Source organism: Leptonotus elevatus, chromosome 13, assembly GCF_054856555.1.
Source record: "Leptonotus elevatus isolate MCC_2025b chromosome 13, RoL_Lele_1.0, whole genome shotgun sequence".
Lineage (NCBI taxonomy): Eukaryota > Metazoa > Chordata > Actinopteri > Syngnathiformes > Syngnathidae > Leptonotus > Leptonotus elevatus.
In genome coordinates this window covers 1,148,373-1,171,872 of record NC_141251.1, presented here as the reverse complement: position 1 = coordinate 1,171,872, position 23,500 = coordinate 1,148,373, and the positions used below count along the sequence as shown (strand labels likewise).

General features: G+C 41.7%; 2 protein-coding genes and 1 non-coding gene across 9 annotated transcripts in view; 2 read left to right on the top strand and 1 right to left on the bottom strand.

Annotated features, from left to right (window-relative positions):
* The window catches only part of LOC147163392 (ubiquitin carboxyl-terminal hydrolase 54-like), a 31,797-nt gene extending 24,524 nt beyond the window's left edge, over positions 1–7,273 (top strand). For all 3 annotated transcript variants that reach the window (XM_086093119.1, XM_086093120.1, XM_086093118.1), the window contains exons 13-22: positions 408–1,017; positions 1,463–1,575; positions 2,183–2,347; positions 2,703–2,822; positions 3,372–3,531; positions 3,834–4,618; positions 4,930–5,021; positions 5,193–5,294; positions 5,524–5,680; positions 5,896–7,273. In XM_086093119.1, the coding sequence (XP_085949245.1) occupies positions 408–1,017; positions 1,463–1,575; positions 2,183–2,347; positions 2,703–2,822; positions 3,372–3,531; positions 3,834–4,618; positions 4,930–5,021; positions 5,193–5,294; positions 5,524–5,680; positions 5,896–6,329 (2,738 nt within the window). In that variant the 3' untranslated portion in view covers positions 6,330–7,273. The remainder of the gene's footprint in view (positions 1–407; positions 1,018–1,462; positions 1,576–2,182; positions 2,348–2,702; positions 2,823–3,371; positions 3,532–3,833; positions 4,619–4,929; positions 5,022–5,192; positions 5,295–5,523; positions 5,681–5,895) is intronic.
* Positions 7,266–23,500, bottom strand: part of LOC147163389 (multimerin-2-like) — a 31,896-nt gene continuing 15,661 nt past the window's right edge. For all 5 annotated transcript variants that reach the window (XM_086093121.1, XM_086093125.1, XM_086093122.1 and 2 more), the window contains 6 exons: positions 20,198–20,932; positions 17,142–17,527; positions 16,762–16,992; positions 15,221–15,706; positions 14,026–14,422; positions 7,266–9,288 (listed from right to left, as the gene is read on the bottom strand). In XM_086093121.1, the coding sequence (XP_085949247.1) occupies positions 8,708–9,288; positions 14,026–14,422; positions 15,221–15,706; positions 16,762–16,992; positions 17,142–17,527; positions 20,198–20,932 (2,816 nt within the window). In that variant the 3' untranslated portion in view covers positions 7,266–8,707. The remainder of the gene's footprint in view (positions 9,289–14,025; positions 14,423–15,220; positions 15,707–16,761; positions 16,993–17,141; positions 17,528–20,197; positions 20,933–23,500) is intronic.
* trnal-cag (transfer RNA leucine (anticodon CAG)) lies at positions 19,168–19,250 on the top strand. Its single transcript has one exon. It is a non-coding gene; the product is annotated as a tRNA-Leu (tRNA).

Sequence of the window (23,500 nt, the reverse complement as noted above, 5' to 3'; positions counted from 1 at the left end):
AAGAATAAATGTTAAATGTTTCAAATTCTGCCAACTTAGGATCTCAAGTATTTGGTTTTCGCCATTTTCTTTACTTTCTGCATTCATAGTTAGTGAAATTGTTTAGACAAAGAAACCAAGAAACACTAATTTATCAGGAATCTGTAAACAGGAAAAAACCTACAAGCAAAAAGTTTTTGTAGAATGTCCTTGTCAATTTGCTTTTTCTATAAGCAAAAGGGTAAATCTTTTAAATTAAATTAAATTTTTTTGTGGAAAAAAAGCGAGATTGTATTTGAAGGTCTTACAGTTGAGCCATTTTCCGTCATCAGCCATGTTAACATCCGACATATCATCCATTTTGTATTCACATCTCCTGCTGCTCCTGTCAGTGACTACACGAGCTCGTCTTGTCCCTCCCCATGCAGGAGAGACGCTGAAGGAGCGGCAGGTTCCTCGGCCGGCCCCCAAATCCGCCTTCTCCTCCTCAACCAGCCGCCTGCGCGACTTGAAGGAGACCATGAGCAACCTCCTCCACAGCCGAGCCCTCCCCGCCTCCTCCACCTCCTCTCTGCCGGCCGCCGGGATCGTCTCCTCCGGCAACCGCGCGCCCGCCACGCCGTCCTCGAACCCTCGCGACTGGGAGGCCGACAGCGCCGGCGGCGACTCCAAATCCGGCTCCTCGGGGGGCGCGCTGGCGGGGAGGTACCGGCCGGCGTGGAGGCCCCGCCGGGAGGCGCTCAACATCGACAGCATCTTCATGCGACGCAGGCAGGGCGGCTACAGCCCGCTCGCCACCCCCCCGACGGACCACATCAGGACCCCCGCCGCCGCCCTGGTGGAGGGAGGAGGTGCCGCCCTGCCAACTCAGCAGGAGGTGACATCGGGCGGGCCGACCTCCTCCGGCACGCTCCCCGCCGCCATCAGAGAGCGGCCGCCGCCCCCTCCCAGGCTGATCCAGAGGATGGAGAGCGGGTACGAGAGCAGCGAGAGGAACAGCAGCAGCCCCGTCAGCCTGGAGATTCACTCGCTGGAGCGGTGAGATGACGCACTCGTGTGGCATTTTGCATTTCTACCAGGAAAAAAAAAATCTCTTTGTGTGGACAAAATCATTGGATTGTAACAAGTACAGTGAAGCCGCTCACATCACTGTTCGGTTTTCTTGGCTCTGCTATTGATATTTAGTTCAAAATTGAGAACAGTTTCTCATTTGCTATGCTGACCTGACTGCAGACAGCAAGGCAAAAAAGTACAAACTCACAGCAAGGTATCACTTTAAATGTTTGACAAATGAAAAGTAGAGAGTCAGTGTGAAGAAAAATCACATTGAGGCTTGAAAAGTCTCGCACGGACTCCAGTTTGAAAAGCAGAAGCGGCGGCGTTATGACCAACTTTGCAGTCGATTTCATATTGTTGTTGTTGTTGTTGTTGTTTTTAAAGCAGGCTTGACAAACATGTTTGTGTGCGCTTGTGCTACTTGCAGAGAGGGCGTGGCCAAGCAGCCCTCCTCGTCAGGACCATCGTGGAAAAACACAAGATCCAAAAGCAGCGGCGCGCTGCCGCAGGACGTCACCTCGGCCTCTAGAGGGAGCCCCGGTACGACGCGTGTTCAACCGGTCAACTCAATACTTTTATATTAGACAGAGCACACACAAAAAACTGCAAGTAGGCGATATGTTTATTTTCATATTCTTTTGGAAGTAAATTTATATAAATATGTAGAAACACTTATTTTCTCCTTGTCTCTAAAGAAAAAAAAAGGTGAATGCTTGGGAAAATTCAGGTCAAAGTCAAACTTGTTTTAAATTGTCGTTGCCATTTTCTTTTTCTTTAAAGCTACTGAACGCAGAATATTCCATTTAGAATCGCTACTGCCACCTGCCTACGAAAAATGAAACTGCACATACACAACACGACGTCTCATCTGCAGACGAAGCGTGGAAAATTGTAGCCCGAATCCAGTTTGAAAACTTGACGAGAGGCTTGCAGGAGTACCCATTGTGAACAGCTTAGGTGTTAATCTACTAATTAGAAGACATGTCAGTCGTAAATAGTTAAATAAAAAGGCTATTCTAAAGATATTTTTGAAAAAAAGTTCCATATTGCAAAGTGGAGCAAAGAAGAAAAAAAATGATTAAACTGTTACTTTCCAGCCGTGGCCTTGCAACTAAATGTTTGTATGTGTGCGTGCGTGTGTGAACAGCGCCCCCCGCAGGCCGCAGCGAGCTGGACGAGCTTCAGGAGGAGGTGCTGAGGAGGGCCCGAGAGGAGCAGCAGCAGCGGCAGCAAGAGAAGGACAGGGAGGCTAAGCTCGGGTTCAACCCCAGACCCAGCAAGTACCTGGACCTGGACCAGCTGCAGATCCAGGGTACGCACGCACGCACGCACTACAACACACTTGCGCGGGATGTCAGAGAAGGACGAGTGAGCCAAAGACAAAAGTGAGAATGTGACGTTTTGTCCTGATGCGATGACGTCGTTTGTGTTTCCGCATCTTTGCGCTTCTCGTGTGATGTTGTGTTCACATCTATATCCAGTCTTTCAACACCTAACAATGTATTGTGCAAACAATGTGAATACTTATGCGATCATTCATAAAATGCTTTAGTTTTTCATTCTTTTATAAATCAAGACAAATCTAAAAAAAACAAAAAAAGTACATCTTACTGTGTCGACAGAGGCATATCTCTAAATAAACTATACTTTTGTGTTTACATCCCCAGGCAAAGGCGACAGTCTGGATCGATGCCTGTCAGAGGCGGAGCTTCTGCTGGACCAATCGGTGCGTCTGGAGCAGGCGGGCGAGGTCGCCGCCGCCCTCTCGGCAGTCAACGAAGCCGTCTGTAAGATCCTCATCATGTCTCGCGTATGCAAATGAGGTCACGAGAGCTCCGCCCACCATTGGCTGGCTGCCCCCCTAACGAAGTTGCACTTCAGCATTTGAAAATGTCCTTTTTGGGAACTTCTTTGTTAGTTCCTGTCTGAAAACGTCACCTCATCACTATTCACAAGCAGCAGCAGTTTTGGCGCCCTCTGGTGGTGTCTTTATGTTGATGTGAGTTGATCTCCACATTAATTAGAACCCAAGTCGTGCGATACTGCCATCTTATGGACATTATAGGTAATGAAAAAATCTCAGCCATGAGAGTCAGCATTTGGAGGTTTTTCTTGAAATACACAAATACTTCAGTTTATTTTATTTATTTATTTTATGTTATCCCATGAATCCAAAATAAGCTGCAGCAAAGCTTTTTGTTTTATCAGCAGCACATCCTTTCACCATTTTATTATTTTGTTCACATTTGACCAGCATGTTGCCTTTGATTTATGCATGCAATCATATTATTTTCTGCATCTTTGTTTTGCTTTTGCGGTTGCCGCCGCTCGTGTAGCTAAGCTCAGGCCGGCGAGCGAGGGCGTGTCTCGCGGCCACGCCCGACTGCAGCGCGGCATGAGGAGAACCCGTGGCAGGCAGCAACATCTGCTGCTGCTGCTACAGCATCCTCATCATCCTCATCATCTTCATCATGACCAGCAGCAGCTGCCGCACAGGTACATGCTGTCTGCTCGGCCAATCAGGAGTCGGCGTTCACCTCTCGGCAACACCAAAAACGTGACTTCTTAAGTTTGGTCACTTTTGGCTTCCTTCAATCTGCAGATTCAAACACACGCACGCATATATACATTGATTTTTATTTTTATTTTTTTGAGAGCTCAGTGTTCATTTAGCAGCTCTGTGGGGTTAAAATCATCATTGCTCTTTTTTTATTTTTTATTTTGTCACACACACATTAACACACTCACTCTGTAACTGACCAATATATTTTTTGTTTTTGTTTTGTGTGTCTCGGCAGTGAAAAGCCTTTCCCGCACCAAATACTTCTGACTGGCAATTCAGACGACCAATCAGCTTCCAGCCAGGAGCAGCAAGGCCCGCCTCTTCCTCTTCCTCTTCCTCTTCCTCTTCCTCTTCCATCTCCCCCTGCTTGTCCCGTCACACCCCTCCCGACCCACACCAGCTCGTCACACGACCCCGGCCCCCCCGCTGCACCGAGCGAGTCCATCGGCGTGGCCGCGGTCCGCACCAGGTCACTTCCTGCGGCGGTCTCGTTGGCTCAAAGCCCCCCAAGGGAGATGACCTCGCCGGGTCTGCCCGAGGGTGCGGCCCCCCAGCGGACCGCCCCCCTCCCGTCTGAGTTCCCGTCCACCTATCGATCGTATTCCACGATGGCGCCACCACCTGACACGGCGAACAACCTGATGGAGGAGGAGCCTTATTCCGACAGACCCCCCAGCAGGAAGTGGTCCTGCTTACAATCGGACCCTCCCGATCATCATCTGGCCACTCAACCAATCAGCCCCGCCCTTTACAATCACCCGCCTGTGCCCGCCGTCAGTCGGCCACTCGTGACTTCCTCTTCCTGTCCGGAGGGAGGCGGAGCCTTGCTGCCTGTGGAGCGCTGGGCACAAAACGTCAACCGATACTACAGCTCCCACAATGCACCAGTAGCAGGAGTAGCAGGAGGAGGCGCGGGCACGGAGCCATCTCCCGCTGAGGAGCTCTCAGAACTGGACTCGCTGTACCAGGCCAGCCTGCTGGCTCCCAGCATGCACTGCAACACTACAAGCAGCATAGCAGGTTAAAAAAATGTTTTTTAAAACTTTGTTTAGACTGAACTTTTGTAACCAAAAAATCTGAACGAAGCAATGAAATACAACCTAAAAGCAGACCGGCATAACAATACAACAGTGGTAAATTGCCTGTAGCATTTATTTAAACAGAAATTCAATATTTTCAAAATACTGCTGAAGTTGATGGGAGCTAGGAAGGATCCCTGGGGGACGCCTCGTCAGGCAAAAGTCAAAATTTAGAACTGCAAGTTGTTGTGTACATAATTCAAAATTGCTGAACTTCTGTCTTGCTGTTTTTGTGGCCTTGTTGTGCCGCAGGACTGAAGAGAATCCCGTCTGGATCACGACGCTCCAAAACGCCGACGGCCGAGATCGAGAGACACGCCTACAGGACGCCCGTCATGCCCAAGGTGAGAAAAAAAAAAAGAAGAAAAAAATCAAAGCAACCTTGTGCCGACGCCGATGAAAAAAGTTGGCAATTTGACTGCCGATGTCACCGATTTGTGTATGTAATTAGATCGTATCGGTTTGAGATCCATTGACGGCGAAAAGCGATTGATTGATGTCGACTTTGTGTTCAGTGTCCCGACGGCGCGGACGAGAGCTACAGTGCCGAAAACCTGCGCAGGGTGACTCGAAATCTGAGCAGCTCCAACATGGCCAACCTCGGCCCCGCCCACTCTGTAAGTCACACGCTTGTTTCTGCTGCCACCGTGTGGTCACGTGCCACAGGTGCACGTTGAGCATTCTTCAACTTCATTCACATTTAATTGGTTAACAACCAATTATTTCTTTGTTTGTTGTTGTTGTTGCTGTCAGTCTAATTCGATTTTTTCTTTATTTACCTTCTTCACGCTCATCTTCCTCCATCTTGTTTTGTCCCACCTTCCCCTTTTCACGTTATTTCACGAGGTCTCGGTGTCCAGCCACGCCCCTTCCTCGTCAACCCTCCCCCGCCCCCTCCCCGCCTCCTCATCCTCCCGTCACCTCCGTCACGGCGTCCAGTCGCCTCACGCGCCTCCACCGACGCAGCACGCCCCCCCGCCAGGCGCACGACCCCCCAGCTCAGGTAAAAGTCTCCTCTTTGTCAGCACAATTGTCATCTGCAGTCCAAGTCGAGAATCCCGCGCACTCGCACTCGTCTCACACGTTTCAACAACAAAAATGAGGACAGCCCAAAGTTGAAATGTCCAAATTGGGCTCAAGAGATTGTTTGTCATTTCATTTCCCGACAAGCCCCACCCGTGTGTGACGCTTTCTGACGCTTGCCTTTGTCGTCATCAGGATCCGGATGGCGGTTCCATCAGGACGAGGGCGACGTCGCGGTTCTGCGCGAGCGCCACGCGGGCGTCCCGCTGACTTACGGGACCCTTCCCCGCGCTCCCCATCGTTCCTCCTCCTCCTCGTCGCTCCCCAAATCAAGAGTGGTCGCCGCTTCCGCCCCTCACAGTTTGTACGCCACCTTGTCCCGTCCCGGCCGTTTCGCCGGCGTCGCGTCCCCAGGAGGCGGCGTTCAGGCTCGGCCGCTGCGCCTGGACGTGCCCCCCGACCGCGACTGGCGCCGCCAGGCAGATTTCGCCGAGAGGAAGTCGGCCCACTTCCTCCACCAGACACGGATGCCGATGTGCTCGCTGTGCCGGCAAATCCCCGCCGACCCGCCGCGTCCTTTCTGCTCCTCGTGCGCCGCCTACGCGACCCGCCGCCGACCTCACCCGTGACGCTGGTCACGTTTTCAAATGTGCCTACGACAGGAAGTCAAGTTTGCAAGAACTGCCGCCGGTCTGGACTGCCAAGACCCGACTTTTCTTTTCATCTTCGGTCCCGATGAAGATGAGAAACTGCGAAAATCTTTGGTCACCGTCAGGTTGCGAAGAAGTGCAACATTTCCAGAAAGTTTCCAAATTTCCTTGGCAAGTCAAGCTGGGGACTTTTGGAAATGCTCCAAATTGGAAACATGAAACAAACGAGATGGCTCTCCTTGCCCACATTTAAGGGCATTGCATTACCTTCAAGTGCAACGTGACAGTTTTCACACCCCAAACAAAATTGCAAAATCCTTCATAACAAAAAAGGAATTCATGAACAAACAATTGCTACATGAACAATTTCACTGCCCTTCTCGATGATGATGATGATGATGATGATGAAGATGACGACGACGATGACGACGACGACGGCCGAAGACTTTTCCACTTCAAGTTTAATTTATTGTGTAGGCCGCATGGTCGTGCGTAGAGAAATGCAAACTAGTTTTCTACAAGTCAAGTAAGAGTGTTTAGATTTGAAGCTTTGAACCCGAGTTGCAGCTAATATTTAGCATGTTTTCCTCCTCGTATAGCCTTTAACGTAACAAATGTATACAAATATAAATGAATGTCCACAAATCGATCTGCACAAGCGACGTCTTTCTGTAATTTGGCTTTGCTGCTTAGGAAGACATTTTGTGTGATTTGATGACTTTGTTGCGCTCGCAGCGAACGAACCCAAACACGCAAACATTCTTCACAATGAGCTCAAGTACGATTTTTTTTTTCTCCCTGACTTCACTTTTAGTCAGTCAAAAGTTTAGATTTGATTGAGTTTGTTCTATTTTTGATGCTTATTTTTGTACTGTAGAATAAACATGATTCAAATGTTCCAAAAAGGAAAAAGTGTTTGTATTTGATTAAAAATCAGCAGCTTTATTCAAACCTGTTTCTTTACAAACCATTTGTACATAAATAGAAAAAGTCAATCGACTCAATATATGTTCAGAAAGGTTTTGTTGTCTGTTCAGTTCACTTGAGACCAAACGAACAAACGTCTTCAACGTAGACCCGACAACTCGTTTATACTTCAAAAAAAAAACCTTACTTTGAAATCCAAACTTGAGTTTCAATTCCCGAAACCTAATTTGAAATCCTACCTTGAAACCCTAACCCGTTAAAAACCTTACTTTGAAATCCAAACTTGAGTTTCAATTCCCGAAACCTAATTTGAAATCCTACCTTGAAACCCTAACCCGTTAAAAACCTTACTTTGAAAACCAAACTTGAGTTTCAATTCCCGAAACCTAATTTGAAACCCTAACCCGTTAAAAACCTTACTTTGAAAACCAAACTTGAGTTTCAATTCCCGAAACCTAATTTGAAATCCTACCTTGAAACCCTAACCCGTTAAAAACCTTACTTTGAAAACCCTAACCCTAATTGGAAACCCTAATCTTAGTTTTAAATCCTATCCCTGTCCTGAAACCCTGATCGTAATTTGTAAACCCTCGCCCTCGTTTAAACCCTAATTTGAAAGCCCTGGTTTGAAACCCTAACCCGTTAAAAACCTTACTTTTAAACTGTAGCCCAGAATTTAAACCCTACTTTGAAACCCTAATATGAGTTTAAAAAATCCCTAAACCAAATTTAAAACACTAAGTTTAAAACCCTACTTTTGTTTTTTTTGTTTTTTTTGTTTTTTTTCCTTTCCGACACATTACAGGTTACGTCGATCGCATCATATCATTTGCAACATTGACGGACAAAGAAGGACCGACGAGGAGCGGCCACGGCTTCCCGTCCCCATCGATTCTTACGATACGCGTCATTGATTAGGATAGTTATTGATTGATATCGTTATCAATCCCAGGCTTAACTCTGCACAATCCTCGCTCAGTTCATCGTGAGTCATGTAAGATGCAGCGAGTACCAATCATTTGGAATTCGCTGGTTCCCGGACGCCACCGGAGGCCACCGGAGGCCACCTGAGGCCCGCCCCCAAGCAGGCGAGCAGCCAAGGCCAGCGTTTGCTCTCGTTCACCAGGAGCGTCTTCGCTGACCTGAGATCAGCATTCTCTTAAACCCTAATTTGAAACCCTAATGCTAGATTGGAACACTGCTTTGAAAACCTAATTTGAGGATTAAATCCCTAATTTGAAAACCCATAACCATAGTTTGTATGCATATATGTACAAATATATACATATATATATATATATATATATATAAAGAGAGAGAGGTCATTTAATTGGTTATTAGTTGCAACGTTTTTGTGGTGAAAAAGTGTCATCATATTTGGTCTTTCGCTCAGCGAGCAACGCCTCCACCTCCTCAAGTGTCTTCCATGCTCACAGCGCCCTCATGTGTTGCGGGGGCGCAGCAGCACCACGGCCAAAGCGTCGTCTTGGGACTCCGCCCACTTGCCGCCCCTCAGCTCCAGCCGCAGCCGGGCGCCGTCCCGTCGGCGTCTCACCTGGCGCCTCCCTTCTGTTGCGATGTTGTCCCCCTCTTGCTCCTCCTCCTCCTCCTCCTCGCTTCTTCTTCTTCTCCTTGGCGGCGACGATCTGGTGGAGTTTGTCGAGCTCCAGCGCGGCGCGGCTTCTCTCCAGCACGTCGGCGTTGCTGAAGATGTTCTTGAAGGTCCGCAGGTGTTCCTCCAGGCCTCGCTTGAGCCTCGCCACCTCCGTCCGCAGCTCCGCCTCCTCCTCGCCATCGGAGGCGTCCCGGCAGCAGGGCGCCTCCTCCATTTGGAGGAGCTTCATCTTCAACTCCTCCAGGCTCCTCTCCAGCTTCCACAGGTCGCCGCCGTCCCGTCCTCCGGGCCGCTGCGGATGCTCTCGAGATCTTCGTCCTCCTCCTTCGTTGCTCGCCGCGCCGCCTGCCGACCAGGACGACGGCTCGTCTGCTGAGGGCGCCTCCTCCGCGTCTCCTGCGACGAGTCAACGACAGGCTCAAAGTTAAGGGCGTGTTTGATGCGCCCACAAATAGTCAAAGTGTCAGTGGGATAATAAAAGCAAAAGCTCAAAGACAAAAAGGCAAAAAGGCAAAAGAGAAAAGTCGTATTTCAAAAGTAAAAACCAAGACAAAATGGTAAAGAAAGAGAATTAAAAGAAATGTAGTAGTCAAAAAGTACAATTCTTAAAAGTCAAAAGTGAAAATAAAGTAGTTTTTAATTACTATATTGTTAGTTGAAAAGTTGAAGTAAAAGTACAAATAAAAAAGTAATAGTCAAATGTAGCAATAGTAGGAAAAAGCAAGTCAAAAACCTCAAATGGTCAAAAAGTAGGGCATGGTTACAAATGCAAATGTAATAATATAATATTATATATATATATATATATATATTAAGAAATGTAAGCAAAAACAAGCACGTAAAAGTCAAATGAAATAGTCAAAAAGTATCATTAAAAGAGGAAATAGTCAAAAAGTGAAAGCAACATTAAAAAAATCAAAATGTGGATGAAAAAGTAAAAAAAAAGTGAAAGTAAAAAAAAAAAAAGTAAAAAAAAAAGTAAATAAAGTCAAAAATAAAAGTGAAACAGGAGAAGTCAAACGTAAAAGTCGTAAAGGTTATGGAATTTAAAAAAAGTAAAAGTAAAAAGTACAAAAAAAGTCAAATGAAATTGTCAAAAAGTATCATTGAAAGAGGAAATAGTCAAAAAGTGAAAGCAACATTAAAAAAATCAAAATGTGGATGAAATAGTAAAAAAAAAAGTGAAAGTAAAAAAAAAGTGAAAGTAAAAAAAAATAAATAAAAAAAATTAGTAAATAAAGTCAAAAATAAAAGTGAAACAGGAGAAGTCAAACGTAAAAGTCGTAAAGGTTATGGAATTTAAAAAAAGTAAAAGTAAAAAGTACAAAAAAAGTCAAATGAAATTGTCAAAAAGTATCATTGAAAGAGGAAATAGTCAAAAAGTGAAAGCAACATTAAAAAAATTAAAATGTGGATGAAATAGTAAAAAAAAAAAAAGTGAAAGTAAAAAAAAAGTGAAAGTAAAAAAAAAGTGAAAGTAAAAAAAAAAAGTAAAAAAAAAAAGTAAATAAAGTCAAAAATAAAAGTGAAACAGGAGAAGTCAAACGTAAAAGTCGTAAAGGTTATGGAATTTTAAAAAAGGAAAAGTAAATAAAAGTACAAAAAAAGTCAAATGAAATAGTTAAAAAGTATCATTGAAAGAGGAAATAGTCAAAAAGTGAAAGCAACATTAAAAAAATTAAAATGTGGATGAAATAGTAAAAAAAAAACAGTGAAAGTAAAAAAAAAGTGAAAGTAAAAAAAAAAAGGAAATAAAGTCAAAAATAAAAGTGAAACAGCAGAAGTCAAACGTAAAAGTCGTAAAGGTTATGGAATTTTAAAAAAGGAAAAGTAAATAAAAGTACAAAAAAAGTCAAATGAAATAGTTAAAAAGTATCATTGAAAGAGGAAATAGTCAAAAAGTGAAAGCAACATTAAAAAAATCAAAATGTGGATGAAATAGTAAAAAAAAAAAAGTGAAAGTAAAAAAAAAAGTGAAAGTAAAAAAAATAAAATAAAAAAAAATTGTAAATAAAGTCAAAAATAAAAGTGAAACAGGAGAAGTCAAACGTAAAAGTCGTAAAGGTTATGGAATTTAAAAAAAGTAAAAGTAAAAAGTACAAAAAAAGTCAAATGAAATTGTCAAAAAGTATCATTGAAAGAGGAAATAGTCAAAAAGTGAAAGCAACATTAAAAAAATCAAAATGTGGATGAAATAGTAAAAAAAAAAGTGAAAGTAAAAAAAAAGTGAAAGTAAAAAAAAAAAAAAAAAAAAAATTAGTAAATAAAGTCAAAAATAAAAGTGAAACAGGAGAAGTCAAACGTAAAAGTCGTAAAGGTTATGGAATTTAAAAAAAGTAAAAGTAAAAAGTACAAAAAAAGTCAAATGAAATTGTCAAAAAGTATCATTGAAAGAGGAAATAGTCAAAAAGTGAAAGCAACATTAAAAAAATTAAAATGTGGATGAAATAGTAAAAAAAAAAAAAGTGAAAGTAAAAAAAAAGTGAAAGTAAAAAAAAAAAGTAAAAAAAAAAAGTAAATAAAGTCAAAAATAAAAGTGAAACAGGAGAAGTCAAACGTAAAAGTCGTAAAGGTTATGGAATTTTAAAAAAGGAAAAGTAAATAAAAGTACAAAAAAAGTCAAATGAAATAGTTAAAAAGTATCATTGAAAGAGGAAATAGTCAAAAAGTGAAAGCAACATTAAAAAAATTAAAATGTGGATGAAATAGTAAAAAAAAAACAGTGAAAGTAAAAAAAAAGTGAAAGTAAAAAAAAAAAGGAAATAAAGTCAAAAATAAAAGTGAAACAGCAGAAGTCAAACGTAAAAGTCGTAAAGGTTATGGAATTTTAAAAAAGGAAAAGTAAATAAAAGTACAAAAAAAGTCAAATGAAATAGTTAAAAAGTATCATTGAAAGAGGAAATAGTCAAAAAGTGAAAGCAACATTAAAAAAATCAAAATGTGGATGAAATAGTAAAAAAAAAAAAGTGAAAGTAAAAAAAAAAGTGAAAGTAAAAAAAATAAAATAAAAAAAATTTGTAAATAAAGTCAAAAATAAAAGTGAAACAGGAGAAGTCAAACGTAAAAGTCGTAAAGGTTATGGAATTTAAAAAAAGTAAAAGAAAAAAGTACAAAAAAAGTCAAATGAAATAGTCAAAAAGTATCATTGAAAGAGGAAATAGTCAAAAAGTGAAAGCAACATTAAAAAAATTAAAATGTGGATGAAATAGTAAAAAAAAAAAAAGTGAAAGTAAAAAAAAAGTGAAAGTAAAAAAAAAAAGTAAAAAAAAAAAGTAAATAAAGTCAAAAATAAAAGTGAAACAGGAGAAGTCAAACGTAAAAGTCGTAAAGGTTATGGAATTTTAAAAAAGGAAAAGTAAATAAAAGTACAAAAAAAGTCAAATGAAATAGTTAAAAAGTATCATTGAAAGAGGAAATAGTCAAAAAGTGAAAGCAACATTAAAAAAATCAAAATGTGGATGAAATAGTAAAAAAAAAAAAGTGAAAGTAAAAAAAAAAGTGAAAGTAAAAAAAATAAAATAAAAAAAATTTGTAAATAAAGTCAAAAATAAAAGTGAAACAGGAGAAGTCAAACGTAAAAGTCGTAAAGGTTATGGAATTTAAAAAAAGGAAAAGTAAATAAAAGTACAAAAAAAGTCAAATGAAATAGTTAAAAAGTATCATTGAAAGAGGAAATAGTCAAAAAGTGAAAGCAACATTAAAAAAATCAAAATGTGGATGAAATAGTAAAAAAAAAAAAGTGAAAGTAAAAAAAAAAGTGAAAGTAAAAAAAATAAAATAAAAAAAATTTGTAAATAAAGTCAAAAATAAAAGTGAAACAGGAGAAGTCAAACGTAAAAGTCGTAAAGGTTATGGAATTTAAAAAAAGTAAAAGAAAAAAGTACAAAAAAAGTCAAATGAAATAGTCAAAAAGTATCATTGAAAGAGGAAATAGTCAAAAAGTGAAAGCAACATTAAAAAAATCAAAATGTGGATGAAATAGTAAAAAAAACAGTGAAAGTAAAAAAAAAAAAAAAAAAAAATTGTAAATAAACTCAAAAATAAAAGTGAAACAGGAGAAGTCAAACGTAAAAGTCGTAAAGGTTATGGAATTTTAAAAAAGTAAAAGTAAATAAAAGTACAAAAAAAGTCTAATGAAATAGTCAAAAAGTATCATTGAAAGAGGAAATAGTCAAAAAGTGAAAGCAACATTAAAAAAATCAAAATGTGGATGAAATAGTAAAAAAAAAAAGTGAAAGTAAAAAAAAATGTGAAAGTAAAAAAAAAAAAATGTAAAAAAAATAAGTAAATAAAGTCAAAAATAAAAGTGAAACAGGAGAAGTCAAACGTAAAAGTCGTAAAGGTTATGGAATTTTAAAAAAGTAAAAGTAAATAAAAGTACAAAAAAAGTCAAATGAAATAGTCAAAAAGTATAATTGAAAGAGGAAATAGTCAAAAAGTGAAAGCAACATTAAAAAAATCTAAATGTGGATGAAATAGTAAAAAAAAAAAGTGAAAGTAAAAAAAAAAAAAAGTAAAAAAAAAAAAGTAAATAAAGTCAAAAATAAAAGTGAAACAGGAGAAGTCAAACGTAAAAGTCGTAAAGGTTATGGAATTTAAAAAAAGTAAAAGTAAATAAAAGTACAAAAAAAGTCAAATTAAATAGTCAAAAAGTATCATTGAAAGAGGAAATAGTCAAAAAGTGAAAGCAACATTAAAAAAATCAAAATGTGGATGAAATAGTAAAAAAAAAAAGTGAAAGTAAAAAAAAATGTGAAAGTAAAAAAAAAAAAAAGTCAAAAAAATAAGTAAATAAAGTCAAAAATAAAAGTGAAACAGGAGAAGTCAAACGTAAAAGTCGTAAAGGTTATGGAATTTTAAAAAAGTAAAAGTAAATAAAAGTACAAAAAAAGTCAAATGAAATAGTCAAAAAGTATAATTGAAAGAGGAAATAGTCAAAAAGTGAAAGCAACATTAAAAAAATCTAAATGTGGATGAAATAGTAAAAAAAAAGTGAAAGTAAAAAAAAATACAAAATAAATATAGTCAAAAATAAAAGTGAAACAGGAGAAGTAAAAGTCAAGTAAAGGTTAACGAAAAACAGCAAGACGGATTTTCCCATGCAGAAGGTGTGAAATGGCCGCCCGAGCGTACCTGGCTCGCTGCCTCTCCAGGCGGCGAGGCTGAGGTTGCTCCCGCCGAGCGCCTGCTGGAGGATCCTGATTTGCTCCTGGAGGGCCGGGATGGAGTGGGCCTCCTGGTCCTGGACCGGCCACTCCAGGAACTCCAGGACCTCCTCGCCCAGCAGGATCTCCAGGACGTCGCTGTGGCGGATGGCGTCCTTCAGCAGCGAGTTGAAGGACGCCGACAGACGTTTCATCTCGGCCAGCACGCGCTTCATTTGCTCCCGCAGATTCCCGTCCGACGCCTGCGAGGCGTCTTGCCGGGCCTCCGCTTGGGCCCGGGTCTCCTGCAGCAGGACGCTGAGACGCCGCACGCTCCACTCCAGAGTCGTCGTTCGGTTCTGCTCTGACGTCATCGACTGCTTCACCTGACAATGTTGAAATCGTCCATTTAAAAAACAAAAGTGAAATTCATGTCGTTTTAACCAATAAACTGTGAGTTGAAGTCAGAAAACCTGAAGTATGAGTTGGGAAGCAAAGTCAAAAATTCAAAGACAGTCAAAAAGTAAGTCATGGTCAAAAAAGCCAAAGTAATAGTCAAAATGTTAAAAAGTAAATATAAGAATAAACAAGTTCATAATAGTCAAAAGACAAGTACAAGTAAAAATGTTTAAAAACATGACAAAAAGTATGAAAAGTTTAAAAAAAAGTTAAGTAATTGTGAAAAAAACACATTAGTAAGTCAAAGTAAAAGAAAGCAGTAAAAGATGGGAAAAAATCAAAGTACGTTTTAACAAGTATGTCAAAACTATAAGTAAAACTAGTCAAAAAGCAAAACTTCAAAGTGATTCATTAAAAAAAATTAAGTAAAAGAAAAAAGCAAATCAAAAAATATGTCAGAATAAGTAAAATATATGTTATATAAGAGATAAGTTGAAAAGAAAACGAATAGACATAAATTAAGTTAATTACAAAGTAGAAGTAAAAAGGTAAAATAAATAAAAAATAAAAGTTCAAAAAGATAAAAATAAAAGTAATGGCCAATATATAAGCCACAGTTCAAAAGGAAAAGCAACACAGGTTGACAAACAGGATACTGCAAAAGTAATCAGTCAAGCAGTCCAGTTCAAAAGTCATGTGGGCATCAGCCAGAAAAAAAGCTTGCCAATTCCCCACAGTTGCCACAAGATGGCACCAAAGCAAACCTAACCGTTTTCCCGCCGTACCTGCTGCAGGCTCCCCCGCAGCGCCTCCGCGGCCGCCTCCCACTCGCTCGCCTCGGCCCCCCACATCCGGGCCTCCGCCGCCACCCGCCGCTCCTCCTCCAGGGCCCGGCGGTTCTCATTGGCCAGCTCCGTGGCGTTGGCCACGCCCCCCTCCAGCCTCCCCAGCGCCTCGCCCAGGCGCCCGCAGTCGCACTGGGACGTTGCGGACGACGACGCGTTGTTCTTGTAGAGGACGCTGTAGAGGTAGTCCACGTCCACGTCCATCTCCAGGAGCCGCTGGCCCTGCCGGCTCAGGTTGGCCGCCAGACGCTCCACGCGCTCCAGCACCGTCACCTTGGCCGCTTCCACCTCCAGGCCCGTCTCCATGAACAACACCTGGCTGGTGCGCGCCGTCTGGTTCACGCGCTCGCCCAGCGCCGTGGCGTCGCGACGCAGCTGCTGGCCGACCCCCGAGGTCACCGCCAGGTCCTCCGCCACGCCGTCCACCTGAACCGGCAAACACAAACGCCGGCCTCAGGTCAAAGGTCACACTTCAAAGTTAATTGAAAGGGTCATCAACAAAAACTTAAAGACAGATAATAAAGGTAAAGGTCAAAAAGTAAAAGAAAAAAGTCAGAAATAGTGAATGAATAAAGTCATGGAGAGCAAAAGAAATCAGAAAGTTAAAACATTTGAATAATTAGCCAAAACTAAAAGTAAAATAAAAGGTAAAAAAAAAGGTCAAGAGACAAAGTCCGTTAAAAAGTAAAAAGTAAAAGATACAGTAAAAAAGTCAAGAAGGAAAATAAATAAGTTGAAAATGAATTAAAAGTCAAAATGAAGAAAGTCAAAAAGTCCAATAAATATTTAATATATATATATATATATATATATATATATATATATATATATATAATATAATATTTAATATAAGTCAGTAAAATTGTAAATTGTGCCAAAAGCTATTAGTCAAAAAGCAACAAATGAAATATGTAGTAAAAAAGTAATTTAAAAAAAGTCAAACAAATTGTAAAGAGCCAAAAAGAAAAATAATGAGTAAAATCATGAAAAGTCATGAAGTACAAATAAACAAAGTAAGAGTAAAACCTAAGTCAAAAAATACAAGTCAAACAGTAAAACAGCAAACAGCAAAACAGTCACAAAGTACAATAAATAGTAAAAAAAAATATGTCAAAAAGTCAAATTAAACAAGCAAAATAAATAGTGAACAAGTCCAAAAGTAAAAGTAAAAAACTAACATTAGTAGAAAAAGGTCAAAAAGTGAAAAAAAAAATAGTAAAGGGTCAACATGCAAAATAAATCGTAAAAAAGTAAGTTAAAAAAAAATCTAATAGTTAAAAACGACAGCAAAATAGTAGAAAAGGAACAAAAAAATCAAAAGGCCAAAAGTAAAATAGTAAGAAGTGAGTCAAAAATGAAAAGAAATGGTCAAAAGTGGTAAAAGTGAAAAAAGTCCAAAAGTGAAAAATTCCCAACCTAAGCATGCAAAGTCTGCAGTGACTCGCACCGCCTGCAGGTGGCGCCAGGCCACCGCATCTCACCTTGATGGTGTTGTTGACCACCATGTTGTCCAGACGCTCGATGGCCTCCCACACGGCCGACATCTGTGACGTCACGAGGTGCGCCTCCTCCGGGGGCGGGGCCACTTCCGCTTCCTGTTGCTTATCTTCTTCCTGTTCCTGTTCCTGCGCCTGCTCCTGCTCCTGCTCCTGCTCCAGTTCCTGGTCCAGCTTGAGCTCTGCCAGGGTGGCGTTCATGGCCTGCAGGCTGACCTGACAGCAAAAAAGAAAAAGGGATAAAAAAAAAAGTCACATTTCAAAGCAATGGTCAAAGATTTGCAAACGGCGAGACTCGACTTCATTGCGACATTTTCAGCATGAAAAAGTTCATATTTCGCCGACAAGAAATTTGACGTGCGCACCTGCAGCATCTTGTTGTGTCGTTTGATTTTGAAGTCGAGGTCGGTCTTGAAGTTGCTGATGTTGTAGTGCAGCATTGCATGCTGGGAGTGCAGGTCGTTCTCCATCTTAGTGCGCAGCGCCGCCACCTGCTGGACGCTTTGCTCCACCTTGGCGTCCAAGCGCCGCTGGTAGTCGGCGCGGTCGTCCCGCTCCCGGCGGCGGGCGCCCTTCAGCTCGGCCACGTCTCGGGCCAGCTCGCCCAGCCGCCGGTCCAGCTGCTCCAGCGAGCGGTTGAAGAGCTGCAGGCTGGGCTGCAGCTGAGACATCAGCAGCGCCACCATGTGGGGGAGGGGCAGCGCTGCAGGGACGCCGCCGCGTGACGCAGGCTCCGCCTCCTCGGAAGCGCCTCAAACACACAAGAACACACTATTTTTATTGATGTATTGATATTTGTAGAATTATTATATTATTTGAGTGACACATATTAAATGAAATAAAATCAATTAAATCAATAAACGTAATATACTAAATGTGTATTTTCTCCAATGATTTTATATATATATATATTTTTAAAACTCAAGACCATTCTCCAATGTGTTTACAACATGATTACAAAAAATAAAATAAATAAACTTAAAAAACATAAAACATTCTCACAAAATGGCAATTTTTTTCTCTTAAAATTACAACTGACATTTTTTTTTTTTATCAGAAAAGAAATATGGCGTTAATTTCATAAAATAAGATTTTCTTCTATTTTAGTTTTTTTCAGAACACTTAAAATGAATGAAAATATGACCCAAAAGACACATTTAGACAAATATTGTTGCCGTGCAATAAAAATGTGTTTTTTTCAACTTGGAGGTGACATGAAAGTGTCACGTGACAAGAAGAAGTCGATTTGGAAGACACAAAGACTTGTTCCCATGATTGATTGGTCCCCGGGGGACACGCCCACCCCCACACGCAAGCACTCTCGCGTCCTGCCGGGAAACTTGGAGGAGAGTCAAAAAAAAAAAAAAAAACTAGGAGGAGAGTCTTCCGTGTTGATGCTTCAAAAGGCAAACAGGAAATCGTCCGGCAGCCGGCAGGAAGTCGCCGTTCAGCAAATCATCAAAGTCGTTGTGCATTCATTTACGCCTTTTAAGGAAAATTGCTTCATTAACATCTGTTATTTGTGTTGAATTATTTTTAATTATTCATGTCTATTTATTTATGCATCCATTCCATTGGTTACCTATTAACAATACCAGGGCTGTAACTAAACATTATTTTAATAATTGATTAATCCAAATCTGTCAATTATTATTTGGATTACTTAATGAGATGAATCAGAGTAAAAACAATATTTTAAATTCTATCCTTTTCTTAAAAAACGACATTATTTCAAACGGACAGAGCTCAAAATGATTATGATGAAACTGATTATGATTCTGTTATTGGTTTGGTTCGAAACCTGTCAGAAAATCGATCAAAAATGTTGATCGCTGCTCTCCAAAGTAGAAGCAGATGTTTGCAAATGTCTTATTTTGACAAAAGCACAAATAATAATCAGAAATCTCAGACTATTTACTCCTTATAGGCTGAAATTCCAATTCGGACAATTTGAAATCATATCAAAACAGCCGTCAATTAAATTGATACCAGATTAGTTGTCGATGAATTGGTTAATAGTTGAACCTCGACCTTAAACGATATTGACTCATGGTCAATAAAATGGATTCATTCACAAAATTGCCACCCACAAGCGCACGAACCCCAACACGTGTTTGTTGCTGTCACTCAGCACGCACGCGCGCACACACGATGTCATGAGGACAAAACCCCCACGTGGGAGTTGCGAGGTAGTGACAGGAAGTTTTGGCGTGGCGGGGTCGAAGTTTGAAATCAAACCCGCTCGGTCAGCTCGTCGACGTGATTTACGGCGGTGAGGCGGGAGACTTCCTGTCCACGCACGAAAACGCGCAAACGAGAGCCCCCCCCCCCTCCCCCAAGTAGGTTCTTGTTTTCGTTGACCTCTAAGGTAAAATCAACCCTCTTCGATCAGTCAGGATGGCCGAGCGGTCTAAGGCGCTACGTTCAGGTCGTAGTCTACTCTGTAGGCGTGGGTTCGAATCCCACTTCTGACAGTACGTTTTTTTTGGGTTTGTAACCTCGAGTTAAAAACAAAGAGGTCGCAAAACAGACAAAATTGTCGAGCGACGGCCCTCAGAGGAAATCGTTCTCAAAACGGATAAAAAGCAGGAAGTGAGAAATAATAACCAGATAAAGAAAAAGGATGATGTCATCTGGCCTGGTGGCTGAGGTCAAGGTTCACCGAGGAGGGACAAAGCAGGAGCATAGGAAGTGATGTGGTGCTGACCTGTCATTTATCACGCACACGCACACACACGCACACACATGCACACACACCCACACCCACACACCCACACACACACACACACACACACACACACACCCCCACCCACACACACACACACACACACACACGCACACACACGCTTGTCTTTGTGTATTCATGGGGCTTACTCTGATCGAAACGTTAATGTTTCACCCTTTAACTCATTGACTGGCAGCCATTTTGACCGAAGCAACCCCCTGCGCTCCCGGTTGTTTTACTGGATTTTGACAGATTTTGCAAAGCACACATAATATTGTGTTCTATTGCTAGAAAAACATGAAATCAAAAGAAAGATGAGAGTCTCTTCTTTCGTCAGAAAAAAAAGTATATTTCTATCTGTTTCCGTTTGGCAGCCATTAGCATTAGAATATAGCGAAGTTTCATTAATATTCACATTGCTGGTGAAAACACTGGCAAAAAGAACTTGTTGCAACATGGCCCTGGCTGGTCTCTTATACTCTGCTGCCACTTGCTGGCCGTTTTTGTAATAACTACCATTGCTTTAAGCCACTTCTTCATGTCAGAAGCTGCATTAAAGCCGCCTGTATGCTTTTGCAAAAAATTTAAAAATAAAATGTGTAACGACATTTTTGGAAGGACAATGTATTAAAAACGTGTTTACGTGTTTTTAGGTTAGAACGAGTTAACAGTTAAAGCAAACAAACGCACACTCACCAGGATGGAGGCGCTCCTGCTGCTCGTGTTGTCTGTCAGGATGCGGGACCTGGTCCCGATCCTGAACTTGGACGGGATGCTGGACATGGACAGGATTGTGAACGGGTTCCCGGTCTTGGACATTGATGGGATATTGGACATGGACGGGATGCTGTCCGGGTTCTCGATCCTGAACTTGGACGGGATGCTGTTCGGGTTCCCAATCCTGAACTTGGACGGGATGCTGTTCGGGTTCTCGATCCTGAACTTGGACGGGATGCTGGACATGGACAGGATTGTGAACGGGTTCCCGGTCTTGGACATTGATGGGATATTGGACATGGACGGGATGCTGTCCGGTTTCCCGATCCTGAACTTGGACGGGATGCTGGACATGGACAGGATTGTGAACGGGTTCCCGGTCTTGGACATTGATGGGATATTGGACATGGACGGGATGCTGTCCGGGTTCCCGACCCTGAACTTGGACGGGATGCTGGACGCGGTCCGAATATGGAAGAAGGACAGGATAGTGGACGACATGGTCCCCATGTGGAGCGTGGACGGGATCTTGAACGTGGTCCCGATTTGGTACGCGGACGGGATGCTGAAGGCGGTCCTGGTGCTGATCGTGGTCCCCATTCGGTCCATGCTGAGGAAAGCGAGCATGGCTGACATTGTGCGGCGTGTTGACTGACCCCTGGTGGTCATTCTGCTCTCTGTTTGGGTCGCTGTGCTGTTGCTGCGGCAGTTCGCCTGAAAGACAGTCACAATTCACAACTCATTTGCTCCCAAAAACGTATAAATGCGTTCTATTTTAAATGTTTTAAGTGTCCCAAAGTGGTATTTATACTTCTTTTTTTTTTATACTAAAGCATACAGAGTGTACATAGCGTGCCTTTGAGCAACACATAAACACAGTCAGGATGGCCGAGCGGTCTAAGTTCAGGTCGTAGGCGTGGGTTCGAATCCCACTTCTGACAGCAGCTTTTTGGAACGTGTGACTTGGTTGACATTCCAAGGACTTAAAATGGAGAAGGAAGGCTTTGAAGTGAAAAATGTCATTCATTTATTTATTTGTATTTATTTGTTAGAAACGCGAGTCCGAGGCTGTACGCTCGTATTCAACTCTGTGTGTTCCGTAATGTAGCAGTTCCCGGAAAAAAGATAAGAACTTTCAATCTGTCTCAGGAAAAATAGAATCCTATCTGAAGTTGATATCGTATGGAAATACCCTCAAGCAAATCATTAAAAGCTACATCACAATAAAATCCCACTGAAGACGATGAAAGTGACCACAGAATCAGTTATAATCAAATAGTTGTGTTCGTTTTAGTCACTTCAGGCCAACGTTGGTAAAGAACGGTTGAAAACGGTGGCCCGAAGTCTTCGGCTTGTGTGAAAAGAGAACGTGAGCAGGAGAGGAAGTCAAAGAAAGATTGTAGCATGAGACAGAAGACTCGTGACAGCAAATGCTCCTTTTCAGTCTTCCACAATTGAGACGACACCCTTGAGCGAAACATCAAATCCTCAAAAGCGTTCCACTCAAGATGATCAAACCAGCCGCAATATTAGGAACGCCCATGTAGAGGAATGACCTTTGGTGAGATGCAAAATAAGAAACCAGTCCAGATAACCACGTCACGCGGTCCAAGGTGCAACGTTTGTTGGGCAGAAGCGGCCTCGAGAAATTCTTAAGCGGGGAATGAAAACATTGGAGGCTCAAGCTGGCCTCAATCTTGAAAAGTCAAAGCGCTCGCTTTAGTGAGTCACGTTTGGTGTATTTTAGTATTTGGAGTTCCTCTGATTGTGTCCAGCGTCTGCGCGAGGTTGACGACTTCACACCGTGGGCTTGGCAGGAAGTGCTTTGAATCGGAGGTGTGGTGGGAGCAAGCCGCGTTTCACCCCTTTTCTTTCTGCAGTTATTTTCCAACAACAGGAGTGATGTGAGAAGGACTTCTCAAAAAAAATTAATTCTGACTGAACACGTCAAACAGTTACTCGAAGCCCGATCACAGAGAAAAGTTAAACTTCCGATGAAAAAGGTGGCAAACAAAAATATGTTTTTGTTGGCCACACTGTCGAGCTGGAAAAAAAAAAGGTCCAATAAGTCGACTTTAAAAATAGGTCGGTTTCTACACTGACTTTTTTTTTTGGCACATGCACACGGTATCGGAATAACGGCTGTGATCTGATCTTTATTTCGTCTGTTAGTGCACCACCTAGTGGCCGAATGGCGGATGTTAAGTGTCTGCTTAGTTAGTAGGTTTTTATTAAAGACAATACAGAACACTGAGCTTCCACAAAACACAGGAAAGGAAGTTCTGAACTTCCTAAATAGAACTTGGTTTTAGATGTTCATCACTTAACCAGTAGGGGGCGGTCATGGACTAAATTTGCCCAGAAGAAGACAGGAACAGGAAGCTATTGACCTCATGTAGCTAACGGCTAGCCTTGTTAACTCATGGAATAACGTTGAAGCCTTGTCACTAAATGACTTTTAAGACACTATTACACGTGTAATGGTAGTTAGTGTTTGTTTACCGTAAGTGATAAATACTAGCGCATTAATGCTAACCGTGATTGCTAACTGTTTAGCATAGGCTAATTTCGTTGGAGTTTATAATGCAATACTGACGTCCAAGTTTAGTGAATGACCAAAAATGAATAAAAATATATATAAATGTTTGGATTAATCGATTCTTCAATTGGATTATCAATAGGATACTTGATTTGAAAAAGATTTGCTAGTGACATCACTGCCACACTGACATCCATAACACGAACACGAGCACGAGTCAAATATCAAAAAGGTCTTCCATGACCTTCCTGCTGCTTCCAAGTGTGACCACAAAGAAAGTTCAACTGCTGACAACCTTTTCCTTCCCTTGCCCCCCAAAGGAATCACATGTTCTGATAGCGTCAATAACCAAACGTCACGTCGGCGCGGCGCCCTCCGACTCAACGCACCTTTTGCACTTTGACGTACGCTGCCGCTTAAAAGGAAGCAAAACAGAAAATGCTGGATTCGGCTGACACGCCCACGCGTGCCGGACGCAGTTAAAAATACGCCGGGCCTCTCGTCGGGTCACGCCAACACGATGTCGGTCTATTCACAACGGCAGTTTGACGGCGAGAACCTCCGGCGGGGTGAGTCGGTGTCGACAGGATGGAAGCATGCTGATCTTGAGTCCGAGGAACGGGGGGGGGCATGGTTTACTCAAACTTTCCTCCCGGGGGGGCGTTTGGACCTTCCGATGACCCGACGCTCACTTTCTCAACTGCGTGGCTTCCGCACTTTCTTGACAGGAGGAAGAATGTGTG